This window comes from Onychostoma macrolepis, chromosome 12 (assembly GCF_012432095.1).
Source record: "Onychostoma macrolepis isolate SWU-2019 chromosome 12, ASM1243209v1, whole genome shotgun sequence".
Classification (NCBI taxonomy): Eukaryota; Metazoa; Chordata; class Actinopteri; order Cypriniformes; family Cyprinidae; genus Onychostoma; species Onychostoma macrolepis.
Genome location: NC_081166.1, coordinates 1,257,476 through 1,282,691, shown reverse-complemented (window position 1 = coordinate 1,282,691; position 25,216 = coordinate 1,257,476). Strand labels below are relative to the sequence as shown.

The 25,216-nt window shown below is 34.3% G+C and overlaps 3 protein-coding genes and 1 long non-coding RNA gene across 6 annotated transcripts in view; 1 reads left to right on the top strand and 3 right to left on the bottom strand.

Moving 5' to 3' along the window:
* Nucleotides 1-2,220, bottom strand: part of LOC131551639 (testican-2-like) — a 42,344-nt gene extending 40,124 nt beyond the window's left edge. The window contains exon 1 of the mRNA XM_058794721.1: nucleotides 1,985-2,220. Coding sequence (XP_058650704.1) covers nucleotides 1,985-2,146 — 162 coding nt within the window. The 5' untranslated portion in view covers nucleotides 2,147-2,220. The remainder of the gene's footprint in view (nucleotides 1-1,984) is intronic.
* A 5,382-nt stretch (nucleotides 2,221-7,602) lies between these two features.
* Nucleotides 7,603-10,038, bottom strand: LOC131551625 (uncharacterized). The gene is made up of 3 exons (XR_009273808.1): nucleotides 9,927-10,038; nucleotides 8,949-9,048; nucleotides 7,603-7,825 (listed from the first exon to the last, which is right to left on the bottom strand). It is a non-coding gene; the product is annotated as an uncharacterized LOC131551625 (long non-coding RNA).
* Nucleotides 10,039-12,304: 2,266 nt separating this feature from the next.
* On the bottom strand, nucleotides 12,305-21,680 carry ascc1 (activating signal cointegrator 1 complex subunit 1). 2 transcript variants are annotated; one of them, XM_058794697.1, is made up of 10 exons: nucleotides 21,597-21,680; nucleotides 20,558-20,682; nucleotides 20,365-20,464; nucleotides 19,148-19,245; nucleotides 18,522-18,700; nucleotides 17,527-17,660; nucleotides 17,317-17,436; nucleotides 15,405-15,523; nucleotides 14,377-14,450; nucleotides 12,305-13,058 (listed from the first exon to the last, which is right to left on the bottom strand). In XM_058794697.1, exons 2-10 carry the CDS (start codon nucleotides 20,670-20,672, stop codon nucleotides 12,942-12,944), a joined length of 1,056 nt encoding a protein of 351 aa, XP_058650680.1. In that variant the 5' UTR covers nucleotides 20,673-20,682; nucleotides 21,597-21,680; the 3' UTR covers nucleotides 12,305-12,941. The 2 variants fall into 2 exon arrangements, with proteins under 2 accessions (XP_058650680.1, XP_058650678.1); XM_058794695.1 differs by having other exon boundaries at nucleotides 20,558-20,685; nucleotides 21,597-21,670.
* A 259-nt stretch (nucleotides 21,681-21,939) lies between these two features.
* Nucleotides 21,940-24,476, top strand: anapc16 (anaphase promoting complex subunit 16). Of its 2 annotated transcripts, none has more exons than XM_058793897.1 (4): nucleotides 21,940-22,048; nucleotides 22,707-22,855; nucleotides 23,245-23,319; nucleotides 24,081-24,476. In XM_058793897.1, exons 2-4 carry the CDS (start codon nucleotides 22,714-22,716, stop codon nucleotides 24,188-24,190), a joined length of 327 nt encoding a protein of 108 aa, XP_058649880.1. In that variant the 5' UTR covers nucleotides 21,940-22,048; nucleotides 22,707-22,713; the 3' UTR covers nucleotides 24,191-24,476. The 2 variants fall into 2 exon arrangements, with proteins under 2 accessions (XP_058649880.1, XP_058649879.1); XM_058793896.1 differs by having other exon boundaries at nucleotides 21,952-22,052.
* The last annotated feature ends 740 nt before the right edge of the window (nucleotides 24,477-25,216 follow it).

Below are 25,216 nucleotides of genomic sequence, written 5' to 3'. Positions count from 1 at the left end.
ATGACTATTGGATAATTATTTGCATATTATTTGTTACTATTAAAAATTTTACCTTTTAAAAAACATTAAAAATTTAAATTAATAGTTTTATCAGCATTTAGGCATCACAACATTATTATGTACATTTTGAAAGATGGACAAATCTGTTCTAATGAAAAAGTAACATTTAAAGTATTTTTGTCTCTATAAATTAAAGGTAGGGGAGCGCGGGGCACAAAGTAAGGCGGGGTTAGTCGTAACACACGTTTTTGAAATATTTCCACACATGCTAGCATAACAAAATTTACGGTATTTACTAGTTACCATATCAACATTGTATAGAGAAAAAAAGTGCGCCAAAATTCAAAAGATATCTTCTTTTGAAGATATCGCTGAACATTTTTCATCTCAGTTTTTATTACTAATTTAAAATTAGACAAATCTGCTATTATTTTAATCTCCAATCTGTTATTTATCAGTTTAGATCGTTTTTTAATGCCTCGATAACTAGCAGAAGACACTAACCGGTTTTAAATTAAAGTTGCACAGACGGGGTATGTTGTAACACTGCGTTACAATCTGCCCTGCCGTGCTATTCTATGACATTAGAGATGTAATTCACACTATTTACTTTAATACATTTTAATGAGAAATGACAAGAAACAGGTGAATAAAGACTGACAATCATTGGTTAATGTTCAGAATTGATTATTTCAAGACATGTAAAGCATTTTGGCTCGTTTATGTGGGCCGTCCCAGGCATGGTTGCAATATTTTCATTGTCAAACTCAAAAATCAGATTACTTTTAATTATTAAAAAACGCCATTATTTTATTTAAAATAAATAATTATTTTATTTTATTGACAAAATATTTTAGTTTGTCTTGTATATTTGTATATTTTTTTCATAAGATCAGATAACATTTTAGGGTGCAATATGGTCATGTTACAACGTGCCCCTCAGATGTTACAATGTACCCCACCTACGGGGCATGTTGTCACATTTCACTTCCAATTTTTGAGGGTAAATTAAGAAAAACGTATACACTTATGAAACAAAGCGACATATTTGTACTAGACAAGTGTGAAATTACTGTGGATAAAAAAATTATACTCTGAACACGAAGTGGATTTACACAATTTGGGAAAGTCAAAAAGTGACTCTCCCCTTACTGTAGATGAGTAATCGAGAAATGAGAGTCCACTAAATATATTGAATAGGCTATTAATATTCATGATTGACAGACATCAGTAAATACATTTTACTTTCATTAAATTATTTAAATGTAATCGAATTTAATCGATTTAATTAAGTAAAAATACGTGGGTCGATGTTTCAAATCGATATATTGTGCATCTTTAATTGAAGACTAAAATGAATATGAACATCAAAGCAACACAACGGGAGACAAGACTGTTATTTGTAGATAGATAGATAGATAGATAGATAGATAGATAGATAGATAAATAGATAGATAGATAGATCACTTCATTCTGAAGTTTGCATTGCAGAAGAATAGCAGAGACCGGGGCTAGTTGTCACAAGATCTATAACCTATATGTCTACATCAGGTTTTCTCTCAGCTTTTTTGTTGTTCGACATACATCAATATTCAAACAAACAAACAAAAAATATTCAAAAATTCAACATGATGAACTGATTTATTGTTTTCCTTTTTATAATTGTTGTATGACTTTGACATTGTTCTGGCAGCCTAAAATACGTAATAAATTCGCATGTTTTGGCATTTGTTCCACACAGAAAAATAAAACTATTCTCAAATCAGTGCCAATATGGTTTTCACTGTGACAACATGCCCCGCTTTTAGGGTCAACGAACGGAATATTTATTCCTGTCAGTAACGGTAAACGTTCAATAGCATTTTTGTAGTCAAGACTTTATGGATATTTGTCGATAAAGAAAACGGACTTTAAAAACACACCCTTACAATGTTGCAGTTAAGTCAGAATATTCGTTGAGTTGTGATTTAAACGGATAACTCACGTCTCTGAAGCGGTTCCAGTGTTTGACGGTGCGGCTGTACCGGTGCACCGTTGAGAGCCACTGCTGCTCGTCTTCCAAGAAATTCCCGCCGCCGATCTCCCGCGCTTCTCTCGCGCTCAGCGTCACGAGCAGCAGCTGAAGAACGGATAAACCTCGCATCATGAGCCGCTTCTCACGAATAAACACCGGAGAACCGAGGCGACGGTCTGATGTCTGCTCAGGTGACGCGCAACGAGCGGACTGAAGAGAGAGAGAGAGAGAGAGAAGGAGAGAGAGACACACAGAGAGAGAGAGAGAGAGAGAGAGCTGCGTCAACAGCATCTGCGCGCTCCCGCCGCTGACCTCAAGCAAACCAATACATCCATTTATGCTGATCGTGATTAATTTCTTCAGGATTCTGTGATGAACAAAGTCCAATTAACGGTTTTTAGCCTATTTTAAATAATTTGTAGCATTATAAATGTCTTTACTATCGCTTTTGATCAGATCAATTCGATTTGTCATCAATTAGCGAATGTTTTTTTTTTTTTTTTTTTTTTATTAACAACCATTTACAAACCAGAAAATCAACATGATATCACATATCAATTCAACTTTCCCCCCACCTGCTGTCTCTTTAAAATGGGGTGCCTATAATGGATAGAAAAGTTAACAGAAAAGCAAAGCCACAGGAATCATAAAACATAAATTCCAGCAATCAATAATGCGAAATAAAAAATAAATAAATAAAAAATACATCAATTAGCTAATGTTGACATTTAGGAAAAACTGTCTTGGATTAAAAATGCAAAATAATAATAATAACACCATTTTTAGATATTTAACATAATAGCCTCAATGTATTCTTTACCATTATACACTCTGAGAAATAAAGGTACAAAAGCTGTCACTGGGGCGGTACCTTTTCAAAAGGTACATGTTTGTACCTAAAGGGTCCATTTTAGTACTTTAAAGGTACATATTAGTACTTAAAGTGTACATATTTGAACCTAATAGGCACAAAAGGTACCGCCCCAGTGACAGCTTTTGTACCTTTATTTCTGAGAGTGTAGGATATGAATAAGATCATCATTAATCAAGTCCAAAGCTTGCATTTATTTGATCAATAATACTGTAAAAACTAATATAATCAAATATGGTACATTTTCAGCATCATTATCTTCAGCGTCACATGATTCTTCAGAAATCATACTAATATGATTTGTCTTCATAGGAAAAAATACATTTTTAAATATATACACCTAGCAAATATTTATTTTAAATTGTAATAATATTTCACAGTATTACAGTTTTTATTGTATTTTTGGTCAACAAAGACATGCAGCTTTAGTGAGCATAAGAAGTTTAGGAACACAAATGGCACCTGTTATATCAAATGCCCCCTCATTTACCATCATTTTACCACGGTACCACCACAGTACCATAAGAATAACCCAAACCAAACCAGGGTATTCACAATCTCATGCATGCAGAAACAGATGATTTCAGCTCCGAGTTCATCTATTTTTAGTGGAATATTAGTGGAATACTCAAGAGATTAGTCTAATGAGCATATGAGGATTCAATAATCTCAGATTATACTGTCATTTCCCCGCCTGATGCTGAAGAGCTGTGTGTGTGTGTGTGTGTGGACGATGTGAGAGTGTGTTACTATCATCCACACACAGATCCAGCATGTGTGTGTGTGTGTGTGTGTGTGTGTGTGAAATAGACACGTTCACATTCTGTAATCTACAGGAGTTTAAAGATTATTCTGCAGTTCAAATGTCTGTTTACACAGCATATTTCTAAGGAAACACACAGAAATGGGAAAAAAAGGTCAATTTGACCTTTTATCTCACAATTTAGACTTTTTTTCTCATATTTCTGAGAAGAAAAAAACAGCATTGCAAAATATATAAACTCAGAATTGCAAGATATACAAACTCAGAATTATGATACAGCGGGTAAAATAAGCATTGAACACGTCACCATTTTTCTCACTATATATTTCTAAAGGTGCTGTTGACTTGAAATTTTCACCGGATGTCGGTAACAACCCAGGTAATCCATACAAACATACAAAGAAAACAAAACAAATAAAGTTCAGAAATTAAGTTATGTGTATATAAACTCAGAATTGCGAGATATAAACTCAGAATTGCAAGATAAAGTCAGAATTGTTAGATATATCATATTCACTTGTATACTTTTTTTCAAAATTTTCAAATAATCCTGTTTTATGTGCAACAGTGCAATCCGTTGCCGAATAGGCCGTTTAGTAATTCAAACTCTTTCCAGGTGTCAAAATGTACAGTTTTGGTTTATGTATGTGAGCTATTAATTGAATCTTTTACTAATTGGCAATAAATCCACAATATTATATTTCAACCAAGCAGACATCAACAGCTCTTTGATAATAAAGAGATGTGAATGGATTTTCTGTGACATGATGTGCGACTATAAAGCGCTTGCATTTCATCAAAGATAATAAACGAGAAACACTCTGAGGTTTGCAGAAGCGCTGTGAATGAGAGGTGGAGGTTGCAAGTGGGCAGAAGAAGCCCACGGCCTTAACTCAACGCTCATTTATTGAGTGGGAAGATGTGAAATCAGGTTGGAGTTCACTGCCTCTCTATATGAAATAAAAGCGTCTGTTGGCGGTATTATTCAGCTGAAAGAGAAACATCATTTAGTTCATACGGCTCACTGCAAACCTGGAGGACATGATGAAAATCAATGACACCATCAAATGATGAAAGAGAAATTCAGCTGCTCATTACATTCAACTATAACATAAAGACCCGAGCTGAGAGTGTGGCCTCCATGGGAGAAGAAATCCTGCAAAACCCTGATCGTCTAATATCCACAATGATTTGTCAGTATGATCTGGGATGACAGCTCGACTCATGCAGTTATTGTTTTTAACTTGTAGTGTAAATACGTTCATATTTAAATGTAATGTACACATATTTACACTACAAGTCTAAATAGTCAAATCACTATAGAATGGTGAATTTATATAGTGTGTGTGTGTGTGTGTGTGTGTAGAGAGAGAGAGAAATGATTAGTGTATTTTTGAGTATGTGTGCAATATTATATATTTGTATGTATTATGTAAGGGTGTTTTAAGTATTCATATAATTATCTATCTATACACATATTATTATTAATATTTCTTTATATAGAATATTTAATATTTTATTGGGTGTTTTGAATTTATTACTATTATTATTACTATATAACACAATATATAGTAAGATATTTAGTATTTATTCTTTTAGCATTTTTGTGTATTTTGGAATGTATTTATACACACACACATTATATATATATATATATATATATATATATACTATATATTGTGTTATATAGTAATAATAATAGTAATAAATTCAATATATTCAATAAATTCAATATATATATGTATATGTGTGCAAATGTGTGTGTGTGCATAAATACATTCCAATAACATTATGTGTGTGTGTGTGTGTGTGTGTATATATATATATATATATATATATATATATACATAACATTATGTGTGTGTGTGTGTGTGTACACACACACACACACACACACACACACACACACACACATACAAACATACACACTATAAAATACTATAAAATGAATTTAAAAAATACTAATAAAGGTACAGAAGCTGTCACTGGGGCGGTACCTTTTCAAAAGGTATTTGTACCTAAAGGGTCCATTTTGGTACCTTAAAGGTACATATTAGTACTTAAAGTGTACATATTTGAACCTAATAGGTACAAAAGTGTACCTTTTGGAAAGGGACCGCCCCAGTGACAGCTTTTGTACCTTTATTTCTGAGAGTGTACATGATCTGCCTTTGCAATAAATACTAGTTTATGACAAATCACAAACATCACCATCACCTTTAAAGCTGCGCATTATCTGAACTATCAAACACATCAATGAAACAACAGGAAAACTGTTTAATTCTATTGTATCCAATTCCCAGATGTTCAGATATTAGGGCACCGATGTGGAACATAATTCTGAACTGTAATCATAATATTTTTGATGGAAGAACACAGTTGCAGATTTCATCAGGATGTGATATGATATCACACAGGGCATTTCTGTAAGATGAAGCCAAACCACACAGATGTTCTGCTCACTTTCTACCGGAGCTTATTTACTATGATAACCGTTCACGCTTACAGTCCTGATGAACCGGATTACTGACTCGGTGCTAAACTCAACGGCACGATGCAAGAGTGCTGCGGTGCGTTCAGTCATTGACAGGGTGCTAAACAGCTCTGAGAGGCTTGAGCAGTTGAACAGAGCATCTTTGAGGGTTTGCTGTGGGCAGCAGTGACTCATGAGTTACTCACCCGTGTTCAGTCATGGGCTGGACCTTCACAAACACAAACTCAGTCTCACAGCGGCACCCATCCACAACGGCAGAACCATAAGTTAAAAAACTGGACATCTGTCAGCTGACACTTGTGATCTGTCCACCAACACACCAATTATGTTATAAATAGTAAGCGATACTGAATGCAGTATCACACAGCAGGTGTAATTCAGTGACTTGTCAGAAATAAATATAAGTCATTTGCATTTAACCTAAGTTTGTGCAAAAACGTATCAACTTTGGGCTGATTCTGATTCAATTAGTGAAACGCATGAACATCCCAAATGTTTAAATCTATTTGCAGTCTGATCAAATATCAAATGAAGAACTAGATGTTGAAAAATTGCAGCTTTAATTACCTGAGTTTTCTTTTAGTCACGCTGGAAACAGAAGATCAAGTTTAGTGTATTGCATTGTGAGACACAGTATCACACAAAGTTCTCATAGATGTCAACTAACATACTACATTAGAAGTAAGTACACTGTAAAAAAAAAGTTGAGCCAACTTAAAATTTTAAGGCAAGTTTGCTCAACTTATTTTTGTGGGAGATTCTCACATTTTTGTTGTATAAACTTGCTGAAGCTGGTTGCCTTAAAATTTTAAGTTGGCTCAACTTTTTTTCTTTTTTTTTTTACAGTGTAGTGGTATTATGCTATTATAAACATGAATAAATCAGGATTATTGTAGCGAACCAAGACTAAAACTAAAACCATAAAAGCATTTAATACTTAAAACTGAAAAAAAAATTTTTTTATATATATATATAAAAATAGATAATCTGGAAACAAAATACATTTAAATTAAACTAGGCGAAGCAACATTTCTCTTTAAATTTAACTTGAAGTAATAAAATAACTAAAACTAAAATAAAAATGAGTAAAAAAATTATAAACATTTATAACACCAATAAATAATACAAATAATTTTAATAAAAATGACCACATAAAGTGAAATTGGATGTAATAGTATATTAATAAAAAAGATATTTCATATATATATATATATACATATACATGTGTGTGTGCGTGTGAATAGAATGCAAAGAATGAAAACAAATTTAACAACTTTATATCGCATTTGCATTTTCTAATTTCACTTTGATGTACTTTTGTTCTTCCCAGCATGTTGATAAATCAAACCATGTATAAAAAAAAGAAGAAGAGAGAAATGCATTCACACGCAGCCAGTCAGACAGATCTGCATATAAACTGTGTTTCTGAAAGCGAAGTGTTTTATTTTGTTCAGGCCGTGATCATCAGTGAGTCGAGGGAAACGCTGACGCCTCTCAGGCGATTTCTGCGTCCCACGAGGAGAAACTCAGCAGATCTGAGTCATGATTCGAGCACAGACATCTGACGCACACATTCAGAGGACCTGCTCAAAAACCAGCCCACTCGCCTTCAAAACATTCATAATACTGTGCACATTAGTGAATCTCTTTAGTCCCAGATCTCCTTCAAGTCCCCTGAAACGACTGAAGAAAGAGAGAGTTAATCACTAATTAACCAGCAGAGGAACAACCTGAAAATACGACAAAACAAGCATTAAAATCAGCTGAAAACAACTAAAAATCAAATGTATTTCTTATTTTAGTTCATCCCTTCCAACAAGGATTTGCACGATCAATTTAAACATTTTTAGACGCTATGGGCATTTGTATAATGAATATACATTTTCATGCCAATTAAGCTCTACAATATTTCTTATTGGATAGAAGTTGAGTATTTTTAATTTTTTTTAATTTTTTAACATTATAAATGAAAGATATTAAAAATATCATTTTTAAAAATATTAAAATTATTTTCTAAAAATATTTGTATCCTTATCCAGTAAATAATGAACTGGAAAAGTCATGCAAATTCATTCATTCAAAAAAAAAAAAAATCATACAAATTAATAAAATCATAAAATGCTATGCATCTGTGTAATTATTATATTTTTGTTCTATACTAAGTTCTAAAATATTTTATTGGATAGAATAATATTGATGATATCATGCTTTAAAAAAATATTAAATTATTTTCTTAAAATATTTTTAATCTCTGGAAAAGTCATGCCAAATCATTGGTTAAAAAGATTTTTAGTTCTGGGAGAAAAAAACAACAACAACTTTCAATTAATAAAATCAAAAGGCTTTGCATCTGTATAATGAATGCGCATTTTTCTATGCCAAGTTCTAAAATATTTTCATATTTTAATGGATAGAAATTGAGTTAAAGTATTTTGTAAAATATTCAAATATTATATTTTTTATTATAAATGTTTGATCATTTTTAATAAATATTTAAATGCTAAAAATGTAAGCAAGTGTATATAATTCAGAGCCAGATTTCCTCAGTCTCCTGTCACTTACAGTAATGCAGTCGTGTCTTTATTAAAGTCATGATCTCATTTGCTCTGAATGTGGTGCATTTGGTCCATTTATAACGAGCCACTAATTACATCCTGGCAAACAAGCATTTTTAGTGGAACTCTTTCCAAATATGTGAAGTATTAGAGAGTCTTTGAAGAGGCTGACTTATGTCTGCTTTCATTAGCATGAATCTCAGCTCTTCTGCGACAAGAAGAGAATCTGAGCTCAAATCTCATTAACTTACAAATGAGCGACTGCAGGCGGAGGAGGACGAGTCTCTCTCTTCTTCATGCTCTCAGGAGACTCTCGGGCTCTGATGATGATGATGACATCATCGTGCTGACCTTTATCACACACACACACACACACACGAGAGAGAGAGAGAGCGAGACTGAAAGAGATGCATTTCAGGTGCAGATTCAGCTCTGTCTGCATGCTAAGTGTGTGTGGGTTTATGTATTGGCAGATTTCCCTTGGCTTTTATTTAATGTAAAGACGCATATGCAAGGGCTTAGAATTGAGCTACTATGACATTTCCCTTCCAATATCCATCGACTACTAAATTGCACCTATCAATCATTTTGATCAAACAATTAAATATGTGTGTATGTATCCATTTTGGCTGAAAAGGGTCATACCATTGATATTACCTGAGAAGTTAAAGTAAATATGCTAGAAAACTGTGCACATTCAAGGACGCACATTTAATACATGTGTGGAGTAAGAACATATAAGGTAGACTATGTATTTAAAATAGTGCTGTGAAACGATTAATCGCGATTAATCACATCCAAAATAAGTTTTTGTTGACATATGTGTGTACTGTGTATATTTATTATATATAAATACACACACATGCATGTATATAAGAAATATATGTTATGTTTATGTATTAAATATATTTATATATAATATTAAAAAATTATATGAATATAAATATATACATGTAAATATTTTCTAAATATGAGTGTGTGTATTTATATATACATAAATATACATAGTACACACATATGTCAACAAAAACTTTTATTTTGGATATTAATGGTTTGACAGCAGCTGAATGATGAAGTTCACCCTCTTTAACTTTATGTTGTTCTGCTGTTTTGTGTTCATCTGCTTCTCCCATTTGCTCTTTTTACATTGACTATCACTCTATATATAGACTAATACAATCAGATACAACAATTTCTCAAATATTTATACTAATAAACTGAACATTCACTTCAATGGTAGAGAGACTGGATGCTTTCAGTTGATTTTTTTTCGCTTATGTCAGTTAATGTCATAAAACTAGCGAGTTAAGTCAGTAGTAGTTCTGACAGTGTCGTGTAAACATGACTGAAGACGCGAAAAGTGGAGCAACAGACGAACCGATTCAATTGAGTGAGTCATTTACGGACGATCCGCTTCGATTGATTCAAACTCGTATCAATCGATCAGACTTCGATCATTCAGTTCAAGCGATTCACTAGCAAAAACCAGATTTCTACATCGCTCGTGATGATTTTAAAAAGCACGTATAATGAGCTGTTTGAAGCTCCAAATCATTTAAACCATTGCGTCGCAAAATGATTCACTACTTCGACGCGCTCCAATCGGATCGCGAATCATTTGACTTAGAACGGAACGTCGGAGCTGGTTCGTGAATCTTTTGATTCGGATCGGAGCGGGTTCACGAGTCAATTTTTATTATTAAATGGTACAAAACATCAAACAATTAAGGCAGTACAGTTATAAAAAAATAAAAATAAAGTATACACAAATACAAATCCCTTAAGAAAATTATGGTTTTATTATAGGAAAGTGTAGCAGCCATATTTTTAGCATAAATTCAGCTAGCAGGAAACAAATGAAGTTATATTTTCCTATATTCTCTTTTGAGTGGTCAAACAATCCAAAAAATAAACATCTTTAAAACAGAAAGCAAAAGTCACTTACAAAATGAGATCAGATGAACATTGAAAAAATAATAATAATAATCTCATCAAAATGTCTTTGTGTATAAAACAAGTGAATGAAGAGACAAAAACAGCAACTCACTTCTGACTTGTAGCCTATTATAATAATGTCCATAAGCTTTTTGTGAAATTTGGATATACTCATTAATCTGTTGTTTGATCTCTTTACATTTAAGGAGAGAACCATAATAGCCAAAGTGTCTTGTTATGATTTTCAAGGCTGTAGAATTTAGTCGAGACGCTTTGACATGTGTCTACCAATAACAGCCACTAACTACTAAATTGTCTTTAGCAATAATCTTGATTTTAAAAAATAATGTTACATTTTTTTTTTTTTTAAATGTCTGTTGTCTGCCTTCCCTGCTGAAAAAAACAATAGAAAATGTAATGGTTTTAACGGTTATGATGGGAATTGTATTGGTTTTAATGGAAACTATAATGGTGTCTACTGGTATGTGATGGATTCTATTGGAAAAATGCCCAAAACACACTACAAAAAGGAATTTTGTAATGGTTTTACTGGAAAAAGCTAATGGTTTATAATGGTATTTTAATGGAAACCATTGGAATTTCTGTGATTTTTTCAATTGGGCTTCTATTGTTTTGTTTTTTTTAGCAGGGGTTATGTCCCCAACAATGCCAAAATCATTCTAGCTAAAGCCTTTTAGGATTGTTAAGCAACTTGCCAAGAAAGTGCATCATACATCTACATCCAAGTCTGAACTATCAGCTTATATATATATATATATATATACACACACAAATCTGAAACACGCTTCCAAACATGGATGTATTCTATTAAATTAATGCCGTAATAAATCATATGTATTAGTGTGAAGTGTGCTATCAGGCATAATTCAACCTCACAAACACTAGCCTAATATATGCTGATGCAACACAGTCTCTTGTGAAGGAAACAGCACATTAACCTGAAGAGCTTTCTGTGTCTGTGGTCCATATCAGCGCCTCCTGCTGGACACTGACTGACAGCAACACAACAAAACACTTTAAAACAGTGCTTCTCAGTCACTGGGCCTCAAGATGACTTCAAATATGACAAAACAAGCATTAAAATCAGCTAAAATAACTAGAAAACAAAGAGTTCCTATTTTATTTCACTCTCTCAAAAAGAACCAGGATTCCCATAATCATTAAAAACCTGGGAGCCTCTTTTTAAACATTTTTAGATCTGGAAAATGCAAACTAATACAATCTTTAATGAATAAAACATTCATGAATATATATACGGTTTTATGCCAAGCTCTGAAATGTCCTTATATATAAATATATATCCTTACCCAGTAAATCCTATTATATATCCTTATAATAAAACATGGGCATTTGTATAATGAATATACATTTTTTATGCTTAAAATATATCATTGGATAGAAATTGAGAATTTCTTTTATATTATACACTATTGAAAACATTATATTATATTTATAAATAATTAAATGTTTTAAAATTATAAACTTATTCCTTATGCAGTAAATCATGAACGACTGGGAAAGTTATGAAAATTCATTAAAAAAATAAATAAAAAAAGATAAACTTGAAGAACATTCAGCCCTTAAAACTTCTGGAATCCTGGCATTTATAGAAACTGAGAGATAAAAACAAACTCATCATTTACTCACCAAATGTTCTTTCTTCAGTGTTTTTACTCCATATAATGAAAGCAGTGAGTGACGAGGAAAGGTCAAACTCCAAAAGAGACCCCCAAAAAAAATCCCTGAAAGGACCCTTTAAAGTAGAGTATTTTCTAACACACTTACCTGAGATCAAACTCACTGTAGTGCACAGACTCTTGGGTCTTTATTATGCTGTATTTTGATCTTATAGCAGTTGCTTTCATTTAGATTTTTAACCATCAGCATCACCTACGACACCACATTACTCTGAACACAGTGACATTATAAAGCTCACTTAAAGATGACAAACTCAATCATCACATAATGTGCATCAATGTCATGCTGCACAAACACATCAGTAAAAGTGTTGCTTTCATTGCTATGTATGCTAGCACTCTCCTAAAAAAAGACTAAAAACACTTTGCAAATATATGCAATTAAAACATCAGGGAAAAGGCCCAGAAATATTCATGACATGATCCTGCCCTCAAGGGCACACGCAAAACCGTTCCATTAAAATGCTCTTTATGTTATTTATATTAATATTTACAGTGCATAACATTGATTATTAATGCATAATTCAATTGCAAAACAGAGAATTGTGATGCATTCATCAGCAAAGTCCAGAGCAGTGTTTTAGTGTCCCATCATGAGAATGTGACGTGTCCCGCCGAGGAATAGTATCCCGTGCCGTCAGTGGAGAACCTCTGAGAGATCTGAACCGAATCCAGCTCAAACGCGCCGAAATAAAACTCGCCGAACATCTGCAGAGAAACAGAGTCTCAGTTTAGGCTCACGGCTTCATTTACAAGCCCATTATTATTCTGGGTGAAATTCATAAACATTTGCATGACAGAATCAGCTGTTACTATGGAAACCAGATGATGGGGGATTCAGAAGTGACACTTCAGAGCGATTTAATGACATATGCGAGTTTTCTGTTTGTGCACTCTGCGCTCGAAAACCAGAGAGCAGATGTTAACAAAGAGCGAAGGAAGTTGTTTACTGGATTTGATTCTCAGAATGGTTTTCACCATATAATGGGAACAGAAGTTCTGAGAAAGTAGGCGTAGCCTCTTCTGGACGGGACAAGCTGCTCCTGCTCTAGGACACAGCCCGTGTGCGTGCGTGCGTGCGTGTGTGTGTGTGTGTGTGAGAGAGAGAGAGAGTGTACCGTGTTTACAAAACAACTTGCAGTTCCACGGCCTGCCATCAGGGGGCGACAGATACAGCTTAAGAAACCTCACTTGTGTTTTTGTGTTCACATACTGTGCAAACAACAGGCTAATTTGGACATATAATACAAAACTGTGTTTTTGTACCATGGTAACAGCATGGAGTATTACATAAGCACCATGAATAGTGAATTTAGTTTATATTACATACAGAATATACCACCACATGAGCATAATAATCATTTAATACTGTGGTATTATCAGGATACCATGAATTTTCCATGGTAATGCCATAGTTTTTGTAACAGCAGATGTGTTTACTGCAATTACTGCTATATTTTTTTACACAACAACAAACTCTGAAGGGGAGAAATTATTACTCATCAGTGTGAGTTGTGAAATACTTTATTTATATCTGTTACATCAGGTCTCCTCTCGTGTTGCAATCATGTGTGTCTGGATTCATAAGATTTTATATTGAATGTGAACTATAAGTGTATACAAAAGTTTGGGGTCGGTGAGATTTTGTTTTTATGTTTTTGAGTCTCTTCTGCTCACTAAGGCTGCATTTTCTTGATCAAAAATACAGTAAAAATATTTCAATTTAAAACAGCTGTTTTCTATGTGAATATGTGTTAAACTGTAATTTATTTCTGTGATGTGCAGCTGTATTTTCAGCATCATTACTGCAGTCTTCAGTGTCACATGATCTTCAGAAATCATTCTAATATGCTGATTCGCTGCTCAACAAACATTTCTGATTATTATCAATGTTGAAAACAGTCGTGCCGCACAATATTTTTGTGGAAACTGTGATGCATTTTATTTTTCAGGATTCACAGATGAATAGAAAGTTCAAAAGAACAGCATTTATTTCAAATCTAAATCTTTTGATTACATTTCTCACCTGTAAGATGTTTTTGGCATTAAAAGCTTCTCGATCTTTAGCGTTGGGTCTTGCTGAAGCTCCTTTATCCTCCGCTGAGAGAAACACAGATCAGGTTAGAGTCTGTATATCAGATGTAATGAGATGTGGTCATCATGTTGTGTTTGTAAGCGCCCCGTGGTGTTCAGCGCTCTGAATAACATTACTCAGCTACTAAATTGCAAACAGCACAGCGACGGCTGACGTCAACATGAACACAGCAGAACAACGGTCAGAACTGTTGACAGACGGACACTAACAGGTCAAACCCTGGCCTCGTGCCGCAGAGCAGAATGAGAGCTTTGTGTGACGGAGATGAAGACACTCACGACGATGATAAACATTCTGACAAACAAACTCCTGATAAACACACTGCTAGTCTGTTTACGCCATTCCTGACAGTCCGTCCCATTAGTTTAAGTTTTACGTTTAAACAAGTTAAATAAGTCCAAACATTACTAAAACTTAGATAAAATAGACATTTAAAAAAAGTATAAATACTCGCATTTAAACAAATTAAAACTATTATTGTTAATTAAAATAAATGTAAAACAAAAACTGCAACTAAAATAAGTTAGGATCTGTCATCAGATATTTATATTTTAGTTTTTCCATGCAATATTTATATTTTATTTCAGATTTAACTAAAAATATTTTAATAGTTTTGATTTTACTGATTTTGTTATGTGCTTTTGTCATTTTTATTAGTTTTTGTTTTATAGTTAGCTTTAAGTTTTAGCCATTTTTGTACTTCAGCTTAAACAAAAACTAGAAATGTTGCCTGAAATAAAATTAACGCTCAATAGGAGCATTTATAAAATACCAATAAAAGTGACAAAAGCACATAAAATCATTCTGATAAAAAACCCCTGATAAACACGCTGTTGGTCTGTTTAGATCTGTTCCTGATGGTTTGGCATCTGCTTGATTCAGTAACTGTGATCGTGATCAAGGAGGTGTTATCTGAAAGTGATCTGGGATCAGTGACGTGTTTGTGTTGGCCATCTCACCTGACGGATCTCTCCGGAACAGTGTGTTCATGACGGTGCCGTGAATCTTCACTCGCTCCCGCTCCATCAGACCGGCTGCTGCGAAACACTCCACGAGCCTGTCCGCGATCTGCTGGAGCCTACACACACACACACACACACACACACACACACACACACACACACACACACACAGAGAGTAATGAGCTGATCGCACAGACTTGCATTGTTTTTCTATCAGGTCAATGGACTTTTCTATCTCCTAATCCATCAGTCGACTAAACTTGAGCAAGACACTAAAATTTACAGATAGACTAAATCTATATATTGTCATTTTTATTAGGTTTGTCATATATACAGGCATCTCAATAAATTAGAATGTCGTGGAAATGTACATTTATTTCAGTAATTCAACTCAAATTGTGAAACTTCAATGCACACAGACTGTAGTTTAAGTCTTTGGTTCTTTTAATTGTGATGATTTTGGCTCACATTTAACAAAAACCCACCAATCTCAACAAATTAGAATATGGTGACATGCCAATCAGCTAATCAACTCAAAACACCTGCAAAGGTTTCCTGAGCCTTCAAAATGGTCTCTCAGTTTGGTTCACTAGGCTACACAATCATGGGGAAGACTGCTGATCTGACAGTTGTCCAGAAGACAGTCATTGACACCCTTCACAAGGAGGGTAAGCCACAAACATTCATTGCCAAAGAAGCTGGCTGTTCACAGAGTGCTGTATCCAAGCATGTTAACAGAAAGTTGAGGGAAGGAAAAGTGTGGAAGAAAAGATGCACAACCAACCGAGAGAACCGCAGCCTTATGAGGATTGTCAAGCAAAATCCATTCAAGAATTTGGGTGAACTTCACAAGGAATGGACTGAGGCTGGGGTCAAGGCATCAAGAGCCTCCACACACAGACGTGTCGAGGAATTTGGCTACAGTTGTCGATTCCTCTTGTTAAGCCACTCCTGAACCACAGACAACGCCAGAGGCGTCTTACCTGGACTAAGGAGAAGAAGAACTGGACTGTTGCCCAATGGTCCAAAGTCCTCTTTTCAGATGAGAGCAAGTTTTGTATTTCATTTGGAAACCAAGGTCCTAGAGTCTGGAGGAAGGGTGGAGAAGCTCATAGCCCAAGTTGCTTGAAGTCCAGTGTTAAGTTTCCACAGTCTGTGATGATTTGGGCTGCAATGTCATCTGCTGGTGTTGGTCCATTGTGTTTTTTGAAAACCAAAGTCACTGCACCCGTTTACCAAGAAATTTTGGAGCACTTCATGCTTCCTTCTGCTGACCAGCTTTTTAAAGATGCTGATTTCATTTTCCAGCAGGATTTGGCACCTGCCCACACTGCCAAAAGCACCAAAAGTTGGTTAAATGACCATGGTGTTGGTGTGCTTGACTGGCCAGCAAACTCACCAGACCTGAACCCCAGAGAGAATCTATGGTATTGTCAAGAGGAAGATGAGAGACACCAGACCCAACAATGCAGATGAGCTGAAGGCCGCTATCAAAGAAACCTGGGCTTCCATACCACCTCAGCAGTGCCACAAACTGATCACCTCCATGCCACGCCGAACTGAGGCAGAAATTAAAGCAAAAGGAGCCCCTACCAAGTATTGAGTACATATACAGTAAATGAACATACTTTCCAGAAGGCCAACAATTCACTAAAAATGTTTTTTTTTATTGGTCTTATGAAGTATTCTAATTTGTTGAGAGTGAATTGGTGGGTTTTTGTTAAATGTGAGCCAAAATCATCACAATTAAAAGAACCAAAGACTTAAACTACTTCAGTCTGTGTGCATTGAATTTATTTAATACACGAGTTTCACCATTTGAGTTGAATTACTGAAATAAATGAACTTTTCCACGACATTCTAATTTATTGAGATGCACCTGTATACCAGGTAATGAATTGTATCTTACTTGTCAGATCCATCTTGAACAGCTACTTTGGCATACAGAACATCCACCATCGACGGGTCATCATTCATATACTCAATTCCTCTGACCTCCACAGGAAGTGGTTTTGCTTCAGTTATATCTCTGTAGAAACAAAGCAGCATGATCTATGAGCACAAACCAGCGCATTGATTCTGCTGACCATCCCTGTGGTCTGTTCTGATGCTTTATGACCTGATAACGTCCTGACACTGCTGCAGGAGCTTGTTCGCGCGTGTCACTTCCTGTTCGTTCAGGAGGGCCAGAGTACCGACGGTCAGGTGGAGTTTAGCCGGTTTCTGAAAAATACTCTCATCCACGCCTGCGTCCTGCACAACACACATTAAAACCAATTCAAAGAGGAAATCCACAAATAGATAACTACTATAACTCTTTCACAATAACACCAGGAACAAGAATTCAGAAAATAGTAAACCGAGTGAATTTTGCTGTTGACCTTATATTATTTTTAAATGACATTACAGTAAATTACATTAAATTCCTTGCAAAATAATATATATAATACTTATTAAATTATTATATTAATAGTACACTAAATTCTTGCATTACCTACTGGCAACAATAAGATAAGAATACAATAACATTAGTATTATATTGATAATATAAATATAATAATTACAATTACATTACTAGTAACAATAAGTCCAGGAAGTAAATAGAATGAGTTCTGATTTTATTAGATCATATTTAATTATATTATATTATCCTATAATATAAATTGTATATTATACATTTTAATTACATTATTTTATTATATCAAATTATATTAACCTTAAATAAAAAAATATATATTAAAATTAATATTATATTACATTTATGTCTTAACTACTGGCAACAATAAGACCAGGAACAATAACTAAGAAGGTAAATAAGGGTGAATTTTGCTGTAAACTTTATTATATGATATTACATGATATTATAATATAATATGAATCTTATAACAAGCCTTTTTATTACATTATTTTATTACATTAACCCTATATTATTTTTACTAAATTTGTGTTAACTACTATCAATAATAAAATAATATTTAATATATAAAAATATAATATGCCTCTATTATTTTATGGTTATATTAATGCCGTATTGAATTCTTGCATGAAGCAACTATTAATGAAGTAAGTGAGGTCGACTCTGATTGCGTGTGGACTTTGAGTAAATGTTCTCACCTGTCCACAGCGTTCCAGCACCTGCTCTCGAAAGCGCAGGAAGCCCTGCTGCACCTGAGGATGGTTTAGTGCAAATGACAGGAAGTGTGTGAACGGCTGCTTCCTCCGAAAGCTGTCGATCAAAACCTCAACGCGGGTTACAGCTGAGGCGACGGCCGCTCTGTGTGCACCTGTGATTACTGAGCGCACACACACACACACAGAAGTGCATTGCCATAAAACCACAGGAAGAACATACAGTTCTCACCGCTGCACACAAGAACACGCTGCTGTCATAACATCCTGCTGCTAGAACATTCTGACCCCTGAAGCACCTTTATTTTTATGCAGGAACACTTTTAGTTGCACAAGGCATCATGCACATTCATTTAACGCTAACCGAAACATGCCAAATGTTTCTCAAGATAATGTGGTTTGAGCATGCATAACTCACAGACATCATTCAATACAGGTTTCTATTCAGTAGCTAAGGCATTATGAGTTGTTTTCAGTTCAGTAGCGTTTATGCATTTGGCAGATGCTTTTTTTATTAATTCCCTGGGGGTTTGAGATCAGCACAAATGCTGTGGGATGAATTACTTTAATAGTTCAGGGCCGAGGGGTTTGTTCAAGTCACTGTTTCTCACCGATCTGTCCTTCCACGCCTTGTTTCGGGATGCTGATGGAAGTTTTAGTCTCCGATTCCAGTCGTTTACGAGTCTCTCCCTTCTTACCGATAATATACCTGAGAAAACACAAGAACACGGTTAAACTCAGATCTGAAAAAATTGCCAAGAAGCATTTGAAAAGCTGCTGGGAGACCGTTTCTGCCATTGAATGAAAAAAATATATATATTTTTACTATTTACAATTCCTACTTTATTTCTCTTTACTATTCATTTTGTGAATGCAATATGTGATTTTGTGCATCAAATATGAAATGGAATGTAGCAAAACACTTCTTGAAGGAAACAGATCCAGATTTTATAGGAAAAAAAAGTAATAATTCAAGGATGTAAACTTGCAATTTCTGAAGAAATAAAGTCAAAATTTTGCATCATAAACCTGTAGATATAAACTTGCAATTCTGAGAAAAAAATGTGAGATGTTAACTCAAACATTGTGGCATATAAACTTGAAATTGTGAATAAAAATGTCTGAATTGTGAGATGGTAACTCAAAATTGTGAAATATAAACCTGTGAAAAATGAAGTTGGAATTGTGTGTTATAAAGTCAGAAAAACAAGATGTTAAGTCAAAATTGCTAAATATAAACTTAGAACTGCAAGAAATAAAGTCATAATTACATGTTATAAATATGAAGATATAAACTTGCAATAAAGAAAAAAAAAAAATCTAAATTGCAAGATGTTAACTCAAATTACAGAATATAATCTCAGAATTGCAAAACCTTAACTCAAAATAGCGAAATATAAATTTGGAAGAAATAATAAATAAATAATAAATAAATAAATAATTCTGAGATTATATTCTGTAATTTGAGTTAACATCTTGCAATTTAGATTTTTTTTTTTTCTTTATTGCAAGTTTATATCTTCATATTTATAACATGTAATTATGACTTTATTTCTTCCAAATTTATAATTCAGTGAGAAAGTCAGAATTGCAAGATGTAATTCAGAATTGCTTAGATGTTAACTCAAAATATAAACACCCAATGTGTTATAAACCGAGAAAGAAAGTACGAACTGATGCATTTAATCTACCAATTCTGACTTGCAACAAGTAAAAAAATTGCAAGAAATAAAATCAGAATTTTGGCAAGTCAAAGTCACCTTTTTTATAACTCCATGATGGAAACTGGCTCACATAAGTGTGAGAGTGATCTAGAAGATATACTAACTTGTAAAGGACGCTGGGCACGTCTATGGCGCAGCGGAAGCCTCGGTCCGTCTGCTCGATGTCGTATGCGTCACACGGCTCGTCCAGACACTGCTCAGCCGCTGTGGAACAACACATTATATGACGACATACTAAAGACACATATGAATAGATGGCAGTGGAACTGACTGATATTCAGTTTAAAAATCACTAACCTTCTCCCGAATATGAATAATCATCCTCTTCTTCTTCATAACATTCCTCCTGAACTGGATTTTTCCTGTAAATTCTCCCCTTGATGTTAATGAGAGCCGGCCGTAAGACTTCCATCACAAACAAACTGCTGGATGCGGAAGACGTCACAGTTCGTTTACACACAGAAGTTAATGAGGCATAACTAAGTGTAACAGCACTGGACCGAAATATTGCTGATTAAATTATTGCAGAATTTCATATCAAAGACAATAAAGAGAAAGTTACATTAACTGGTTAATTTTTTACTTAACACGTTCCCAAGTAGATTGAAAACATTCAATAAAACACTAGATTTAAGGAAAAAATATATAGATAAATACAAATTAAAACAAAGGTAAAATAAGTAAAATAAAAACAAATTCAAAACAGTTGTAAAATTAAAAACATAATAATAATTTAAAATATTTAATGTGTTATATTTTCGACTGGGGCTTATCTATTTAATATAGTATAAATATATACAGTCAATTTATTTTTTAATTCGTTTGCTGCTAAATTGAGTCGTAAATATTTATGAAAGCCACTAAAACTTACAGTTTAAAAACATATGACATTTCATATTAATTGAACAAAACCAGCAGATTACAGAATTATCAGAACAAAAAGGATTTATCTAGACTCATCAGTAAAAATTACCAAACAATTTATTAATTTTTTATGCTATTTTCACGGAAACACAACCGTCACGAACATCATTTTGGTGGGAAAAAACTGACAACAAGAGTCTGTTCATGAAATCTTCTGAAAATGTGCAGCTCACGGGAGAAAATATTGAAATTCAGCACAAAGACGTTTAAATGTCTTATAAATACAGAAATATATTTCATATCTTATCATATTTGCGTGCATGTGCTTCAACTGATGACTGGCTGAACTTTGCTTCAACACTAATAAACCACAGAACGACGGTGAAACAACTCAGAACCAATGAAAAACAAAAAAGAACATTAACTCGCAAGAAAGCATGAATGGTAATTATTAAATGATTAATCTTTCTACCTTCGAGCTGTTGTTTGTTTGCATGAAACTGGACGGAAGACGAGACTCCGCGCTCACTTCCGCTTCCAGCGTCACGCTTAAAAGTCCTCAGCTGAGAGGAAAAAATATATAATATATTCGTTAACATGTTATAATGAAATATATTTCATGTATATCATATTTAAATATGTACTAAGCATTTAAATCATAGAGAAATTAACTTTATTGTACTTTTAATACAATTTTAACAGTCAAGATACGTCTTAGTACATATTTTTCTTACAATTTGAACATTTTAAACATTATGTACAATAACAACGCCCAAAGTCCAAATAAATATAGTAAATTAAAAATGAAATAAAAATCATGTTTGCCTCTTCACGCCGCGACTTTAGGGGGCGCTCTGACGTCAGATCAGCGTCAAACTGACGTAAACAAACGAAGAAGAAACAACAGCGGCTGCTTCGGGTGACGCAGGTTATCAACAAATACTACACGATTTTAACACATATTTAACTTTATTTTGATGCTTATTTATATATATATATATATGTATATATTGCTCTTGAAACTGTAATTAAGTGTGGAGTAGTGATAATGGCGCATGATTTGCTGTTCTTTTGTGTTGCTTTTGAGTGTTCAAATTGTCAATACCATTTAATGTGTTGTATTTTTAATTAAAATGTCAAAGTTAAAAAGTATTCTTATAATGAAATATTGTATTTTGTGTCTCTTTGATTGTTCTGTGTGTATAGTGTTTTTCTATAGGCTGTTATATAATGCCTTTTATTCAAAGCGTGAAGCTTTTGTAAAGCCCTAAAGTGTCGTGTTTACGTTTTTAATACTGCATTACACATTTTTAAACATAATTTCTATACACTTTTCATACAATTTTCTCTGTTTATTAGTTATTTAGTCAACAGAACAAACTATGTGTATAAGAAAACCAGGTTTTGCCCAAACAGTGGCAGAGATTGAATAGTTCTAGATGATCAATCTGTAATCTATAGTCTTGTATAAACTAAAGTAGTATTGTTTAGTTCACAAACTCATTCAGTGCATCAGCAGAACTGTATTTACTGGCATATTCTGGTGTTTTAATGTAGTTTTTGTGTGATGTGTGATCTGTAGATTGTGAATGGCAGCGTCTTCGTCCTCGTCCTCGGCTGGAGGAGTCAGCGGCAGCTCGGTGACCGGATCCGGCTTCAGCGCTTCGGAGCTCATCCCGCCCAGAAAAGTGCTCTACACCTACCCTAAAGGAGCTGGAGAGATGATGGAGGGTGTGTGTGCCGTTTCCGTCTTTGTTTAGCATTTCTGAATACCATTTTTGTCCCTCTGAAGCTCATCCGGTTGCCACATATGCCTGTTATATAAACTGTTATGGAAAGATTTTTCCCAGTTTAGGTCTTTCGCTGGAGCCTCTTTTGTTTTTGAAATCCGTCTCGAATCTGAGCGTGGTTTCTGGGTCATTTGCCCAGCGGCCCGCGCAGGACGGGGCTGTTACGAGGGGTCATTCCCGTCTGTTAGTTAATGAGCTCAGCAGAGACCGAAACAAAAGGAGCAGTTGCTCAGAACAGCATGACTCTGTGACCTATGTGTGTTTGCATGTTCGTTACACAGGATTTTCACAATGCTGATCCAATGCATGCAACATTTGCTTTTTCCACAGATGGATCTGATAGGTTTTTATGCGAGTCTGTGTTCAGCTATCAAGTTGCATCCACACTGAAGCAGGTTAAACATGGTGAGTTCAAATAAAAACTGAAAAAACACATCTAAATAGTTCACCTACAGGCCATCCGAGATTAGGATGAGTGTGTTTCTTCATCAGATTTGGAGGAATGTGTCCGCAATGGATGCTCTGCAGTGAATGGGTGCCGTCAGAATGAGAGCTGATAAAAACATCACAATAATCCACAGCACTCCAGTCCATCAGTTAACATCTGGAGAAGACAAAAGCTGAAACAAATCCATCATTAAGATGTTTTTAACTAAAATACGAGTCCATAATCCATAATAACTTATCCTCCAGTGAAAAAGTGCATCTGCTGTTGTCTCTCACATCAAAATCCAGCCACACATTTGTTTAGAGCTGTTTTGGCTTGTAAACGCTGCTTGATCTGCAGATTTCTCTCCTGATTCACACCAGAACACTTTTTCACTGGAGGAAGCGTTATTATGGATTATGGACTCTTATTTTAGACATTAAAATCTTCTCCAGATGTTAACTGATGGTCTGGAGTGGTGTGTATTATTGTGATGTTTTTATCAGCTGTTTGGACTCTCATTCTGACGGCACCCATTCACTGCAGAGCATCCATTGCTGAGACATTCCTCCAAATCTGATGAAGAAACAAACTACATCTCGGATGGCCTGAGGGTGAGCACATTTTCTGCAAATTTTCATTTTTGGGTGACATATTCCTTTAAAGTTCTGTACACATTAGAGTTTGAATGAGAATTTGAGCTTTACCGATGGTTGATCTGGATTGTCTCTGATCTCAGATCAGCAGGTTTCGCGGATGGAGCGTCTGGCTGGACTGGTGGAGCAGTTGGAGGCAGACGAATGGAAATATAAACCCATCGAGCAGCTCCTGGGATTCACAACCTCATGACTGCATTCAGAACGGACGGATCAGTTTCTCCGCTTGTAAACATATTCATTGTTTTTTTTCCCCATGAAATGAGCTGAAGTTCTTATGAATGTACTGTAGGTGTACGTTGTTTTGCACTGGTTTATAATCACCAACATTGAGTGTTTGTGATCATGTGTGTAAATATGTATTGTGTTTTTGGATACAGTCTTAGGAATACTTTAAAATAACCCCATGTTTTCACAGTGAGGATTTTTACATGTATGAACTCTGAATACATGTACAATAAAAGCCTTTTGAAGCACAATTTATAATGTTGCATGAATTAATTTAAATGATGATCACAGGTGCATTCAAATCTACATAAAGTTTAACATGAAATCTGCATTGATTTTATTTACTTTCTTAATGTGCTCAATAAATTAATAAAATGTATGTATTTGAATTGCATATTGGATTATAGAGTTTTAAAATTAAGAAACTAGTAAATGTAATGCGATGCATCATTTGATTTTATATAAAAAACTAAATACATTTGTGACCCTGGACTACAAAACCAGTCATAAGTGTCAATTTTTTGAAATTGAGATTTATACATCATAAATAAATCATCTTTCCACTGATGTATGGTTTGTTAGGATCGGACAATATTTGTCTGAGATACAACTATTTGAAAATCTGGAATCTGAGGGTGCAAAAAAATCTAAATATTGAGAAAATCTCCTTTAAAGTTGTTCAAATGAAGTTCTTAGCAATGCATATTACTAATCAAAAATGAAGTTTTGATATATTTACAGTAGAAAATTTACAAAATATCTTTACATAATGTCCTAATGATTAATACATGTATTCAAAATTGCTTAGAATCAGCATAAATCTGTTGTCTGCAAAAACAATTGCATTTATTCAGTTAAAAGTATGAACATGGTTTAAATATGACTATCTGTGGAACAAGCAATATTCAGTTAGTTAAAATACATGAGATTGAAACACATTTATAACAAATAAATATACCTGGTTATTCTGTATTTAAAACACATTGAGTTT

Bases quoted from the DNA above. Each gene is read 5' to 3' on its own strand.
- ascc1 (XM_058794697.1), bottom strand. From the start codon at position 20,672: ATGGAAGTCTTACGGCCGGCTCTCATTAACATCAAGGGGAGAATTTAC. The intron at 20,465-20,557 runs GTTAGTGATTTT...GTTGTTCCACAG, and splicing joins TTATTCATATTCGGGAGAAG to CGGCTGAGCAGTGTCTGGAC. The intron at 17,437-17,526 runs GTCATAAAGCAT...TTGTTTCTACAG, and splicing joins CAGTGTCAGGACGTTATCAG to AGATATAACTGAAGCAAAAC.
- anapc16 (XM_058793897.1), top strand. From the start codon at position 22,714: ATGGCAGCGTCTTCGTCCTCGTCCTCGGCTGGAGGAGTCAGCGGCAGC. The intron at 22,856-23,244 runs GTGTGTGTGCCG...CTTTTTCCACAG, and splicing joins AGCTGGAGAGATGATGGAGG to ATGGATCTGATAGGTTTTTA. The intron at 23,320-24,080 runs GTGAGTTCAAAT...CTCTGATCTCAG, and splicing joins ACTGAAGCAGGTTAAACATG to ATCAGCAGGTTTCGCGGATG.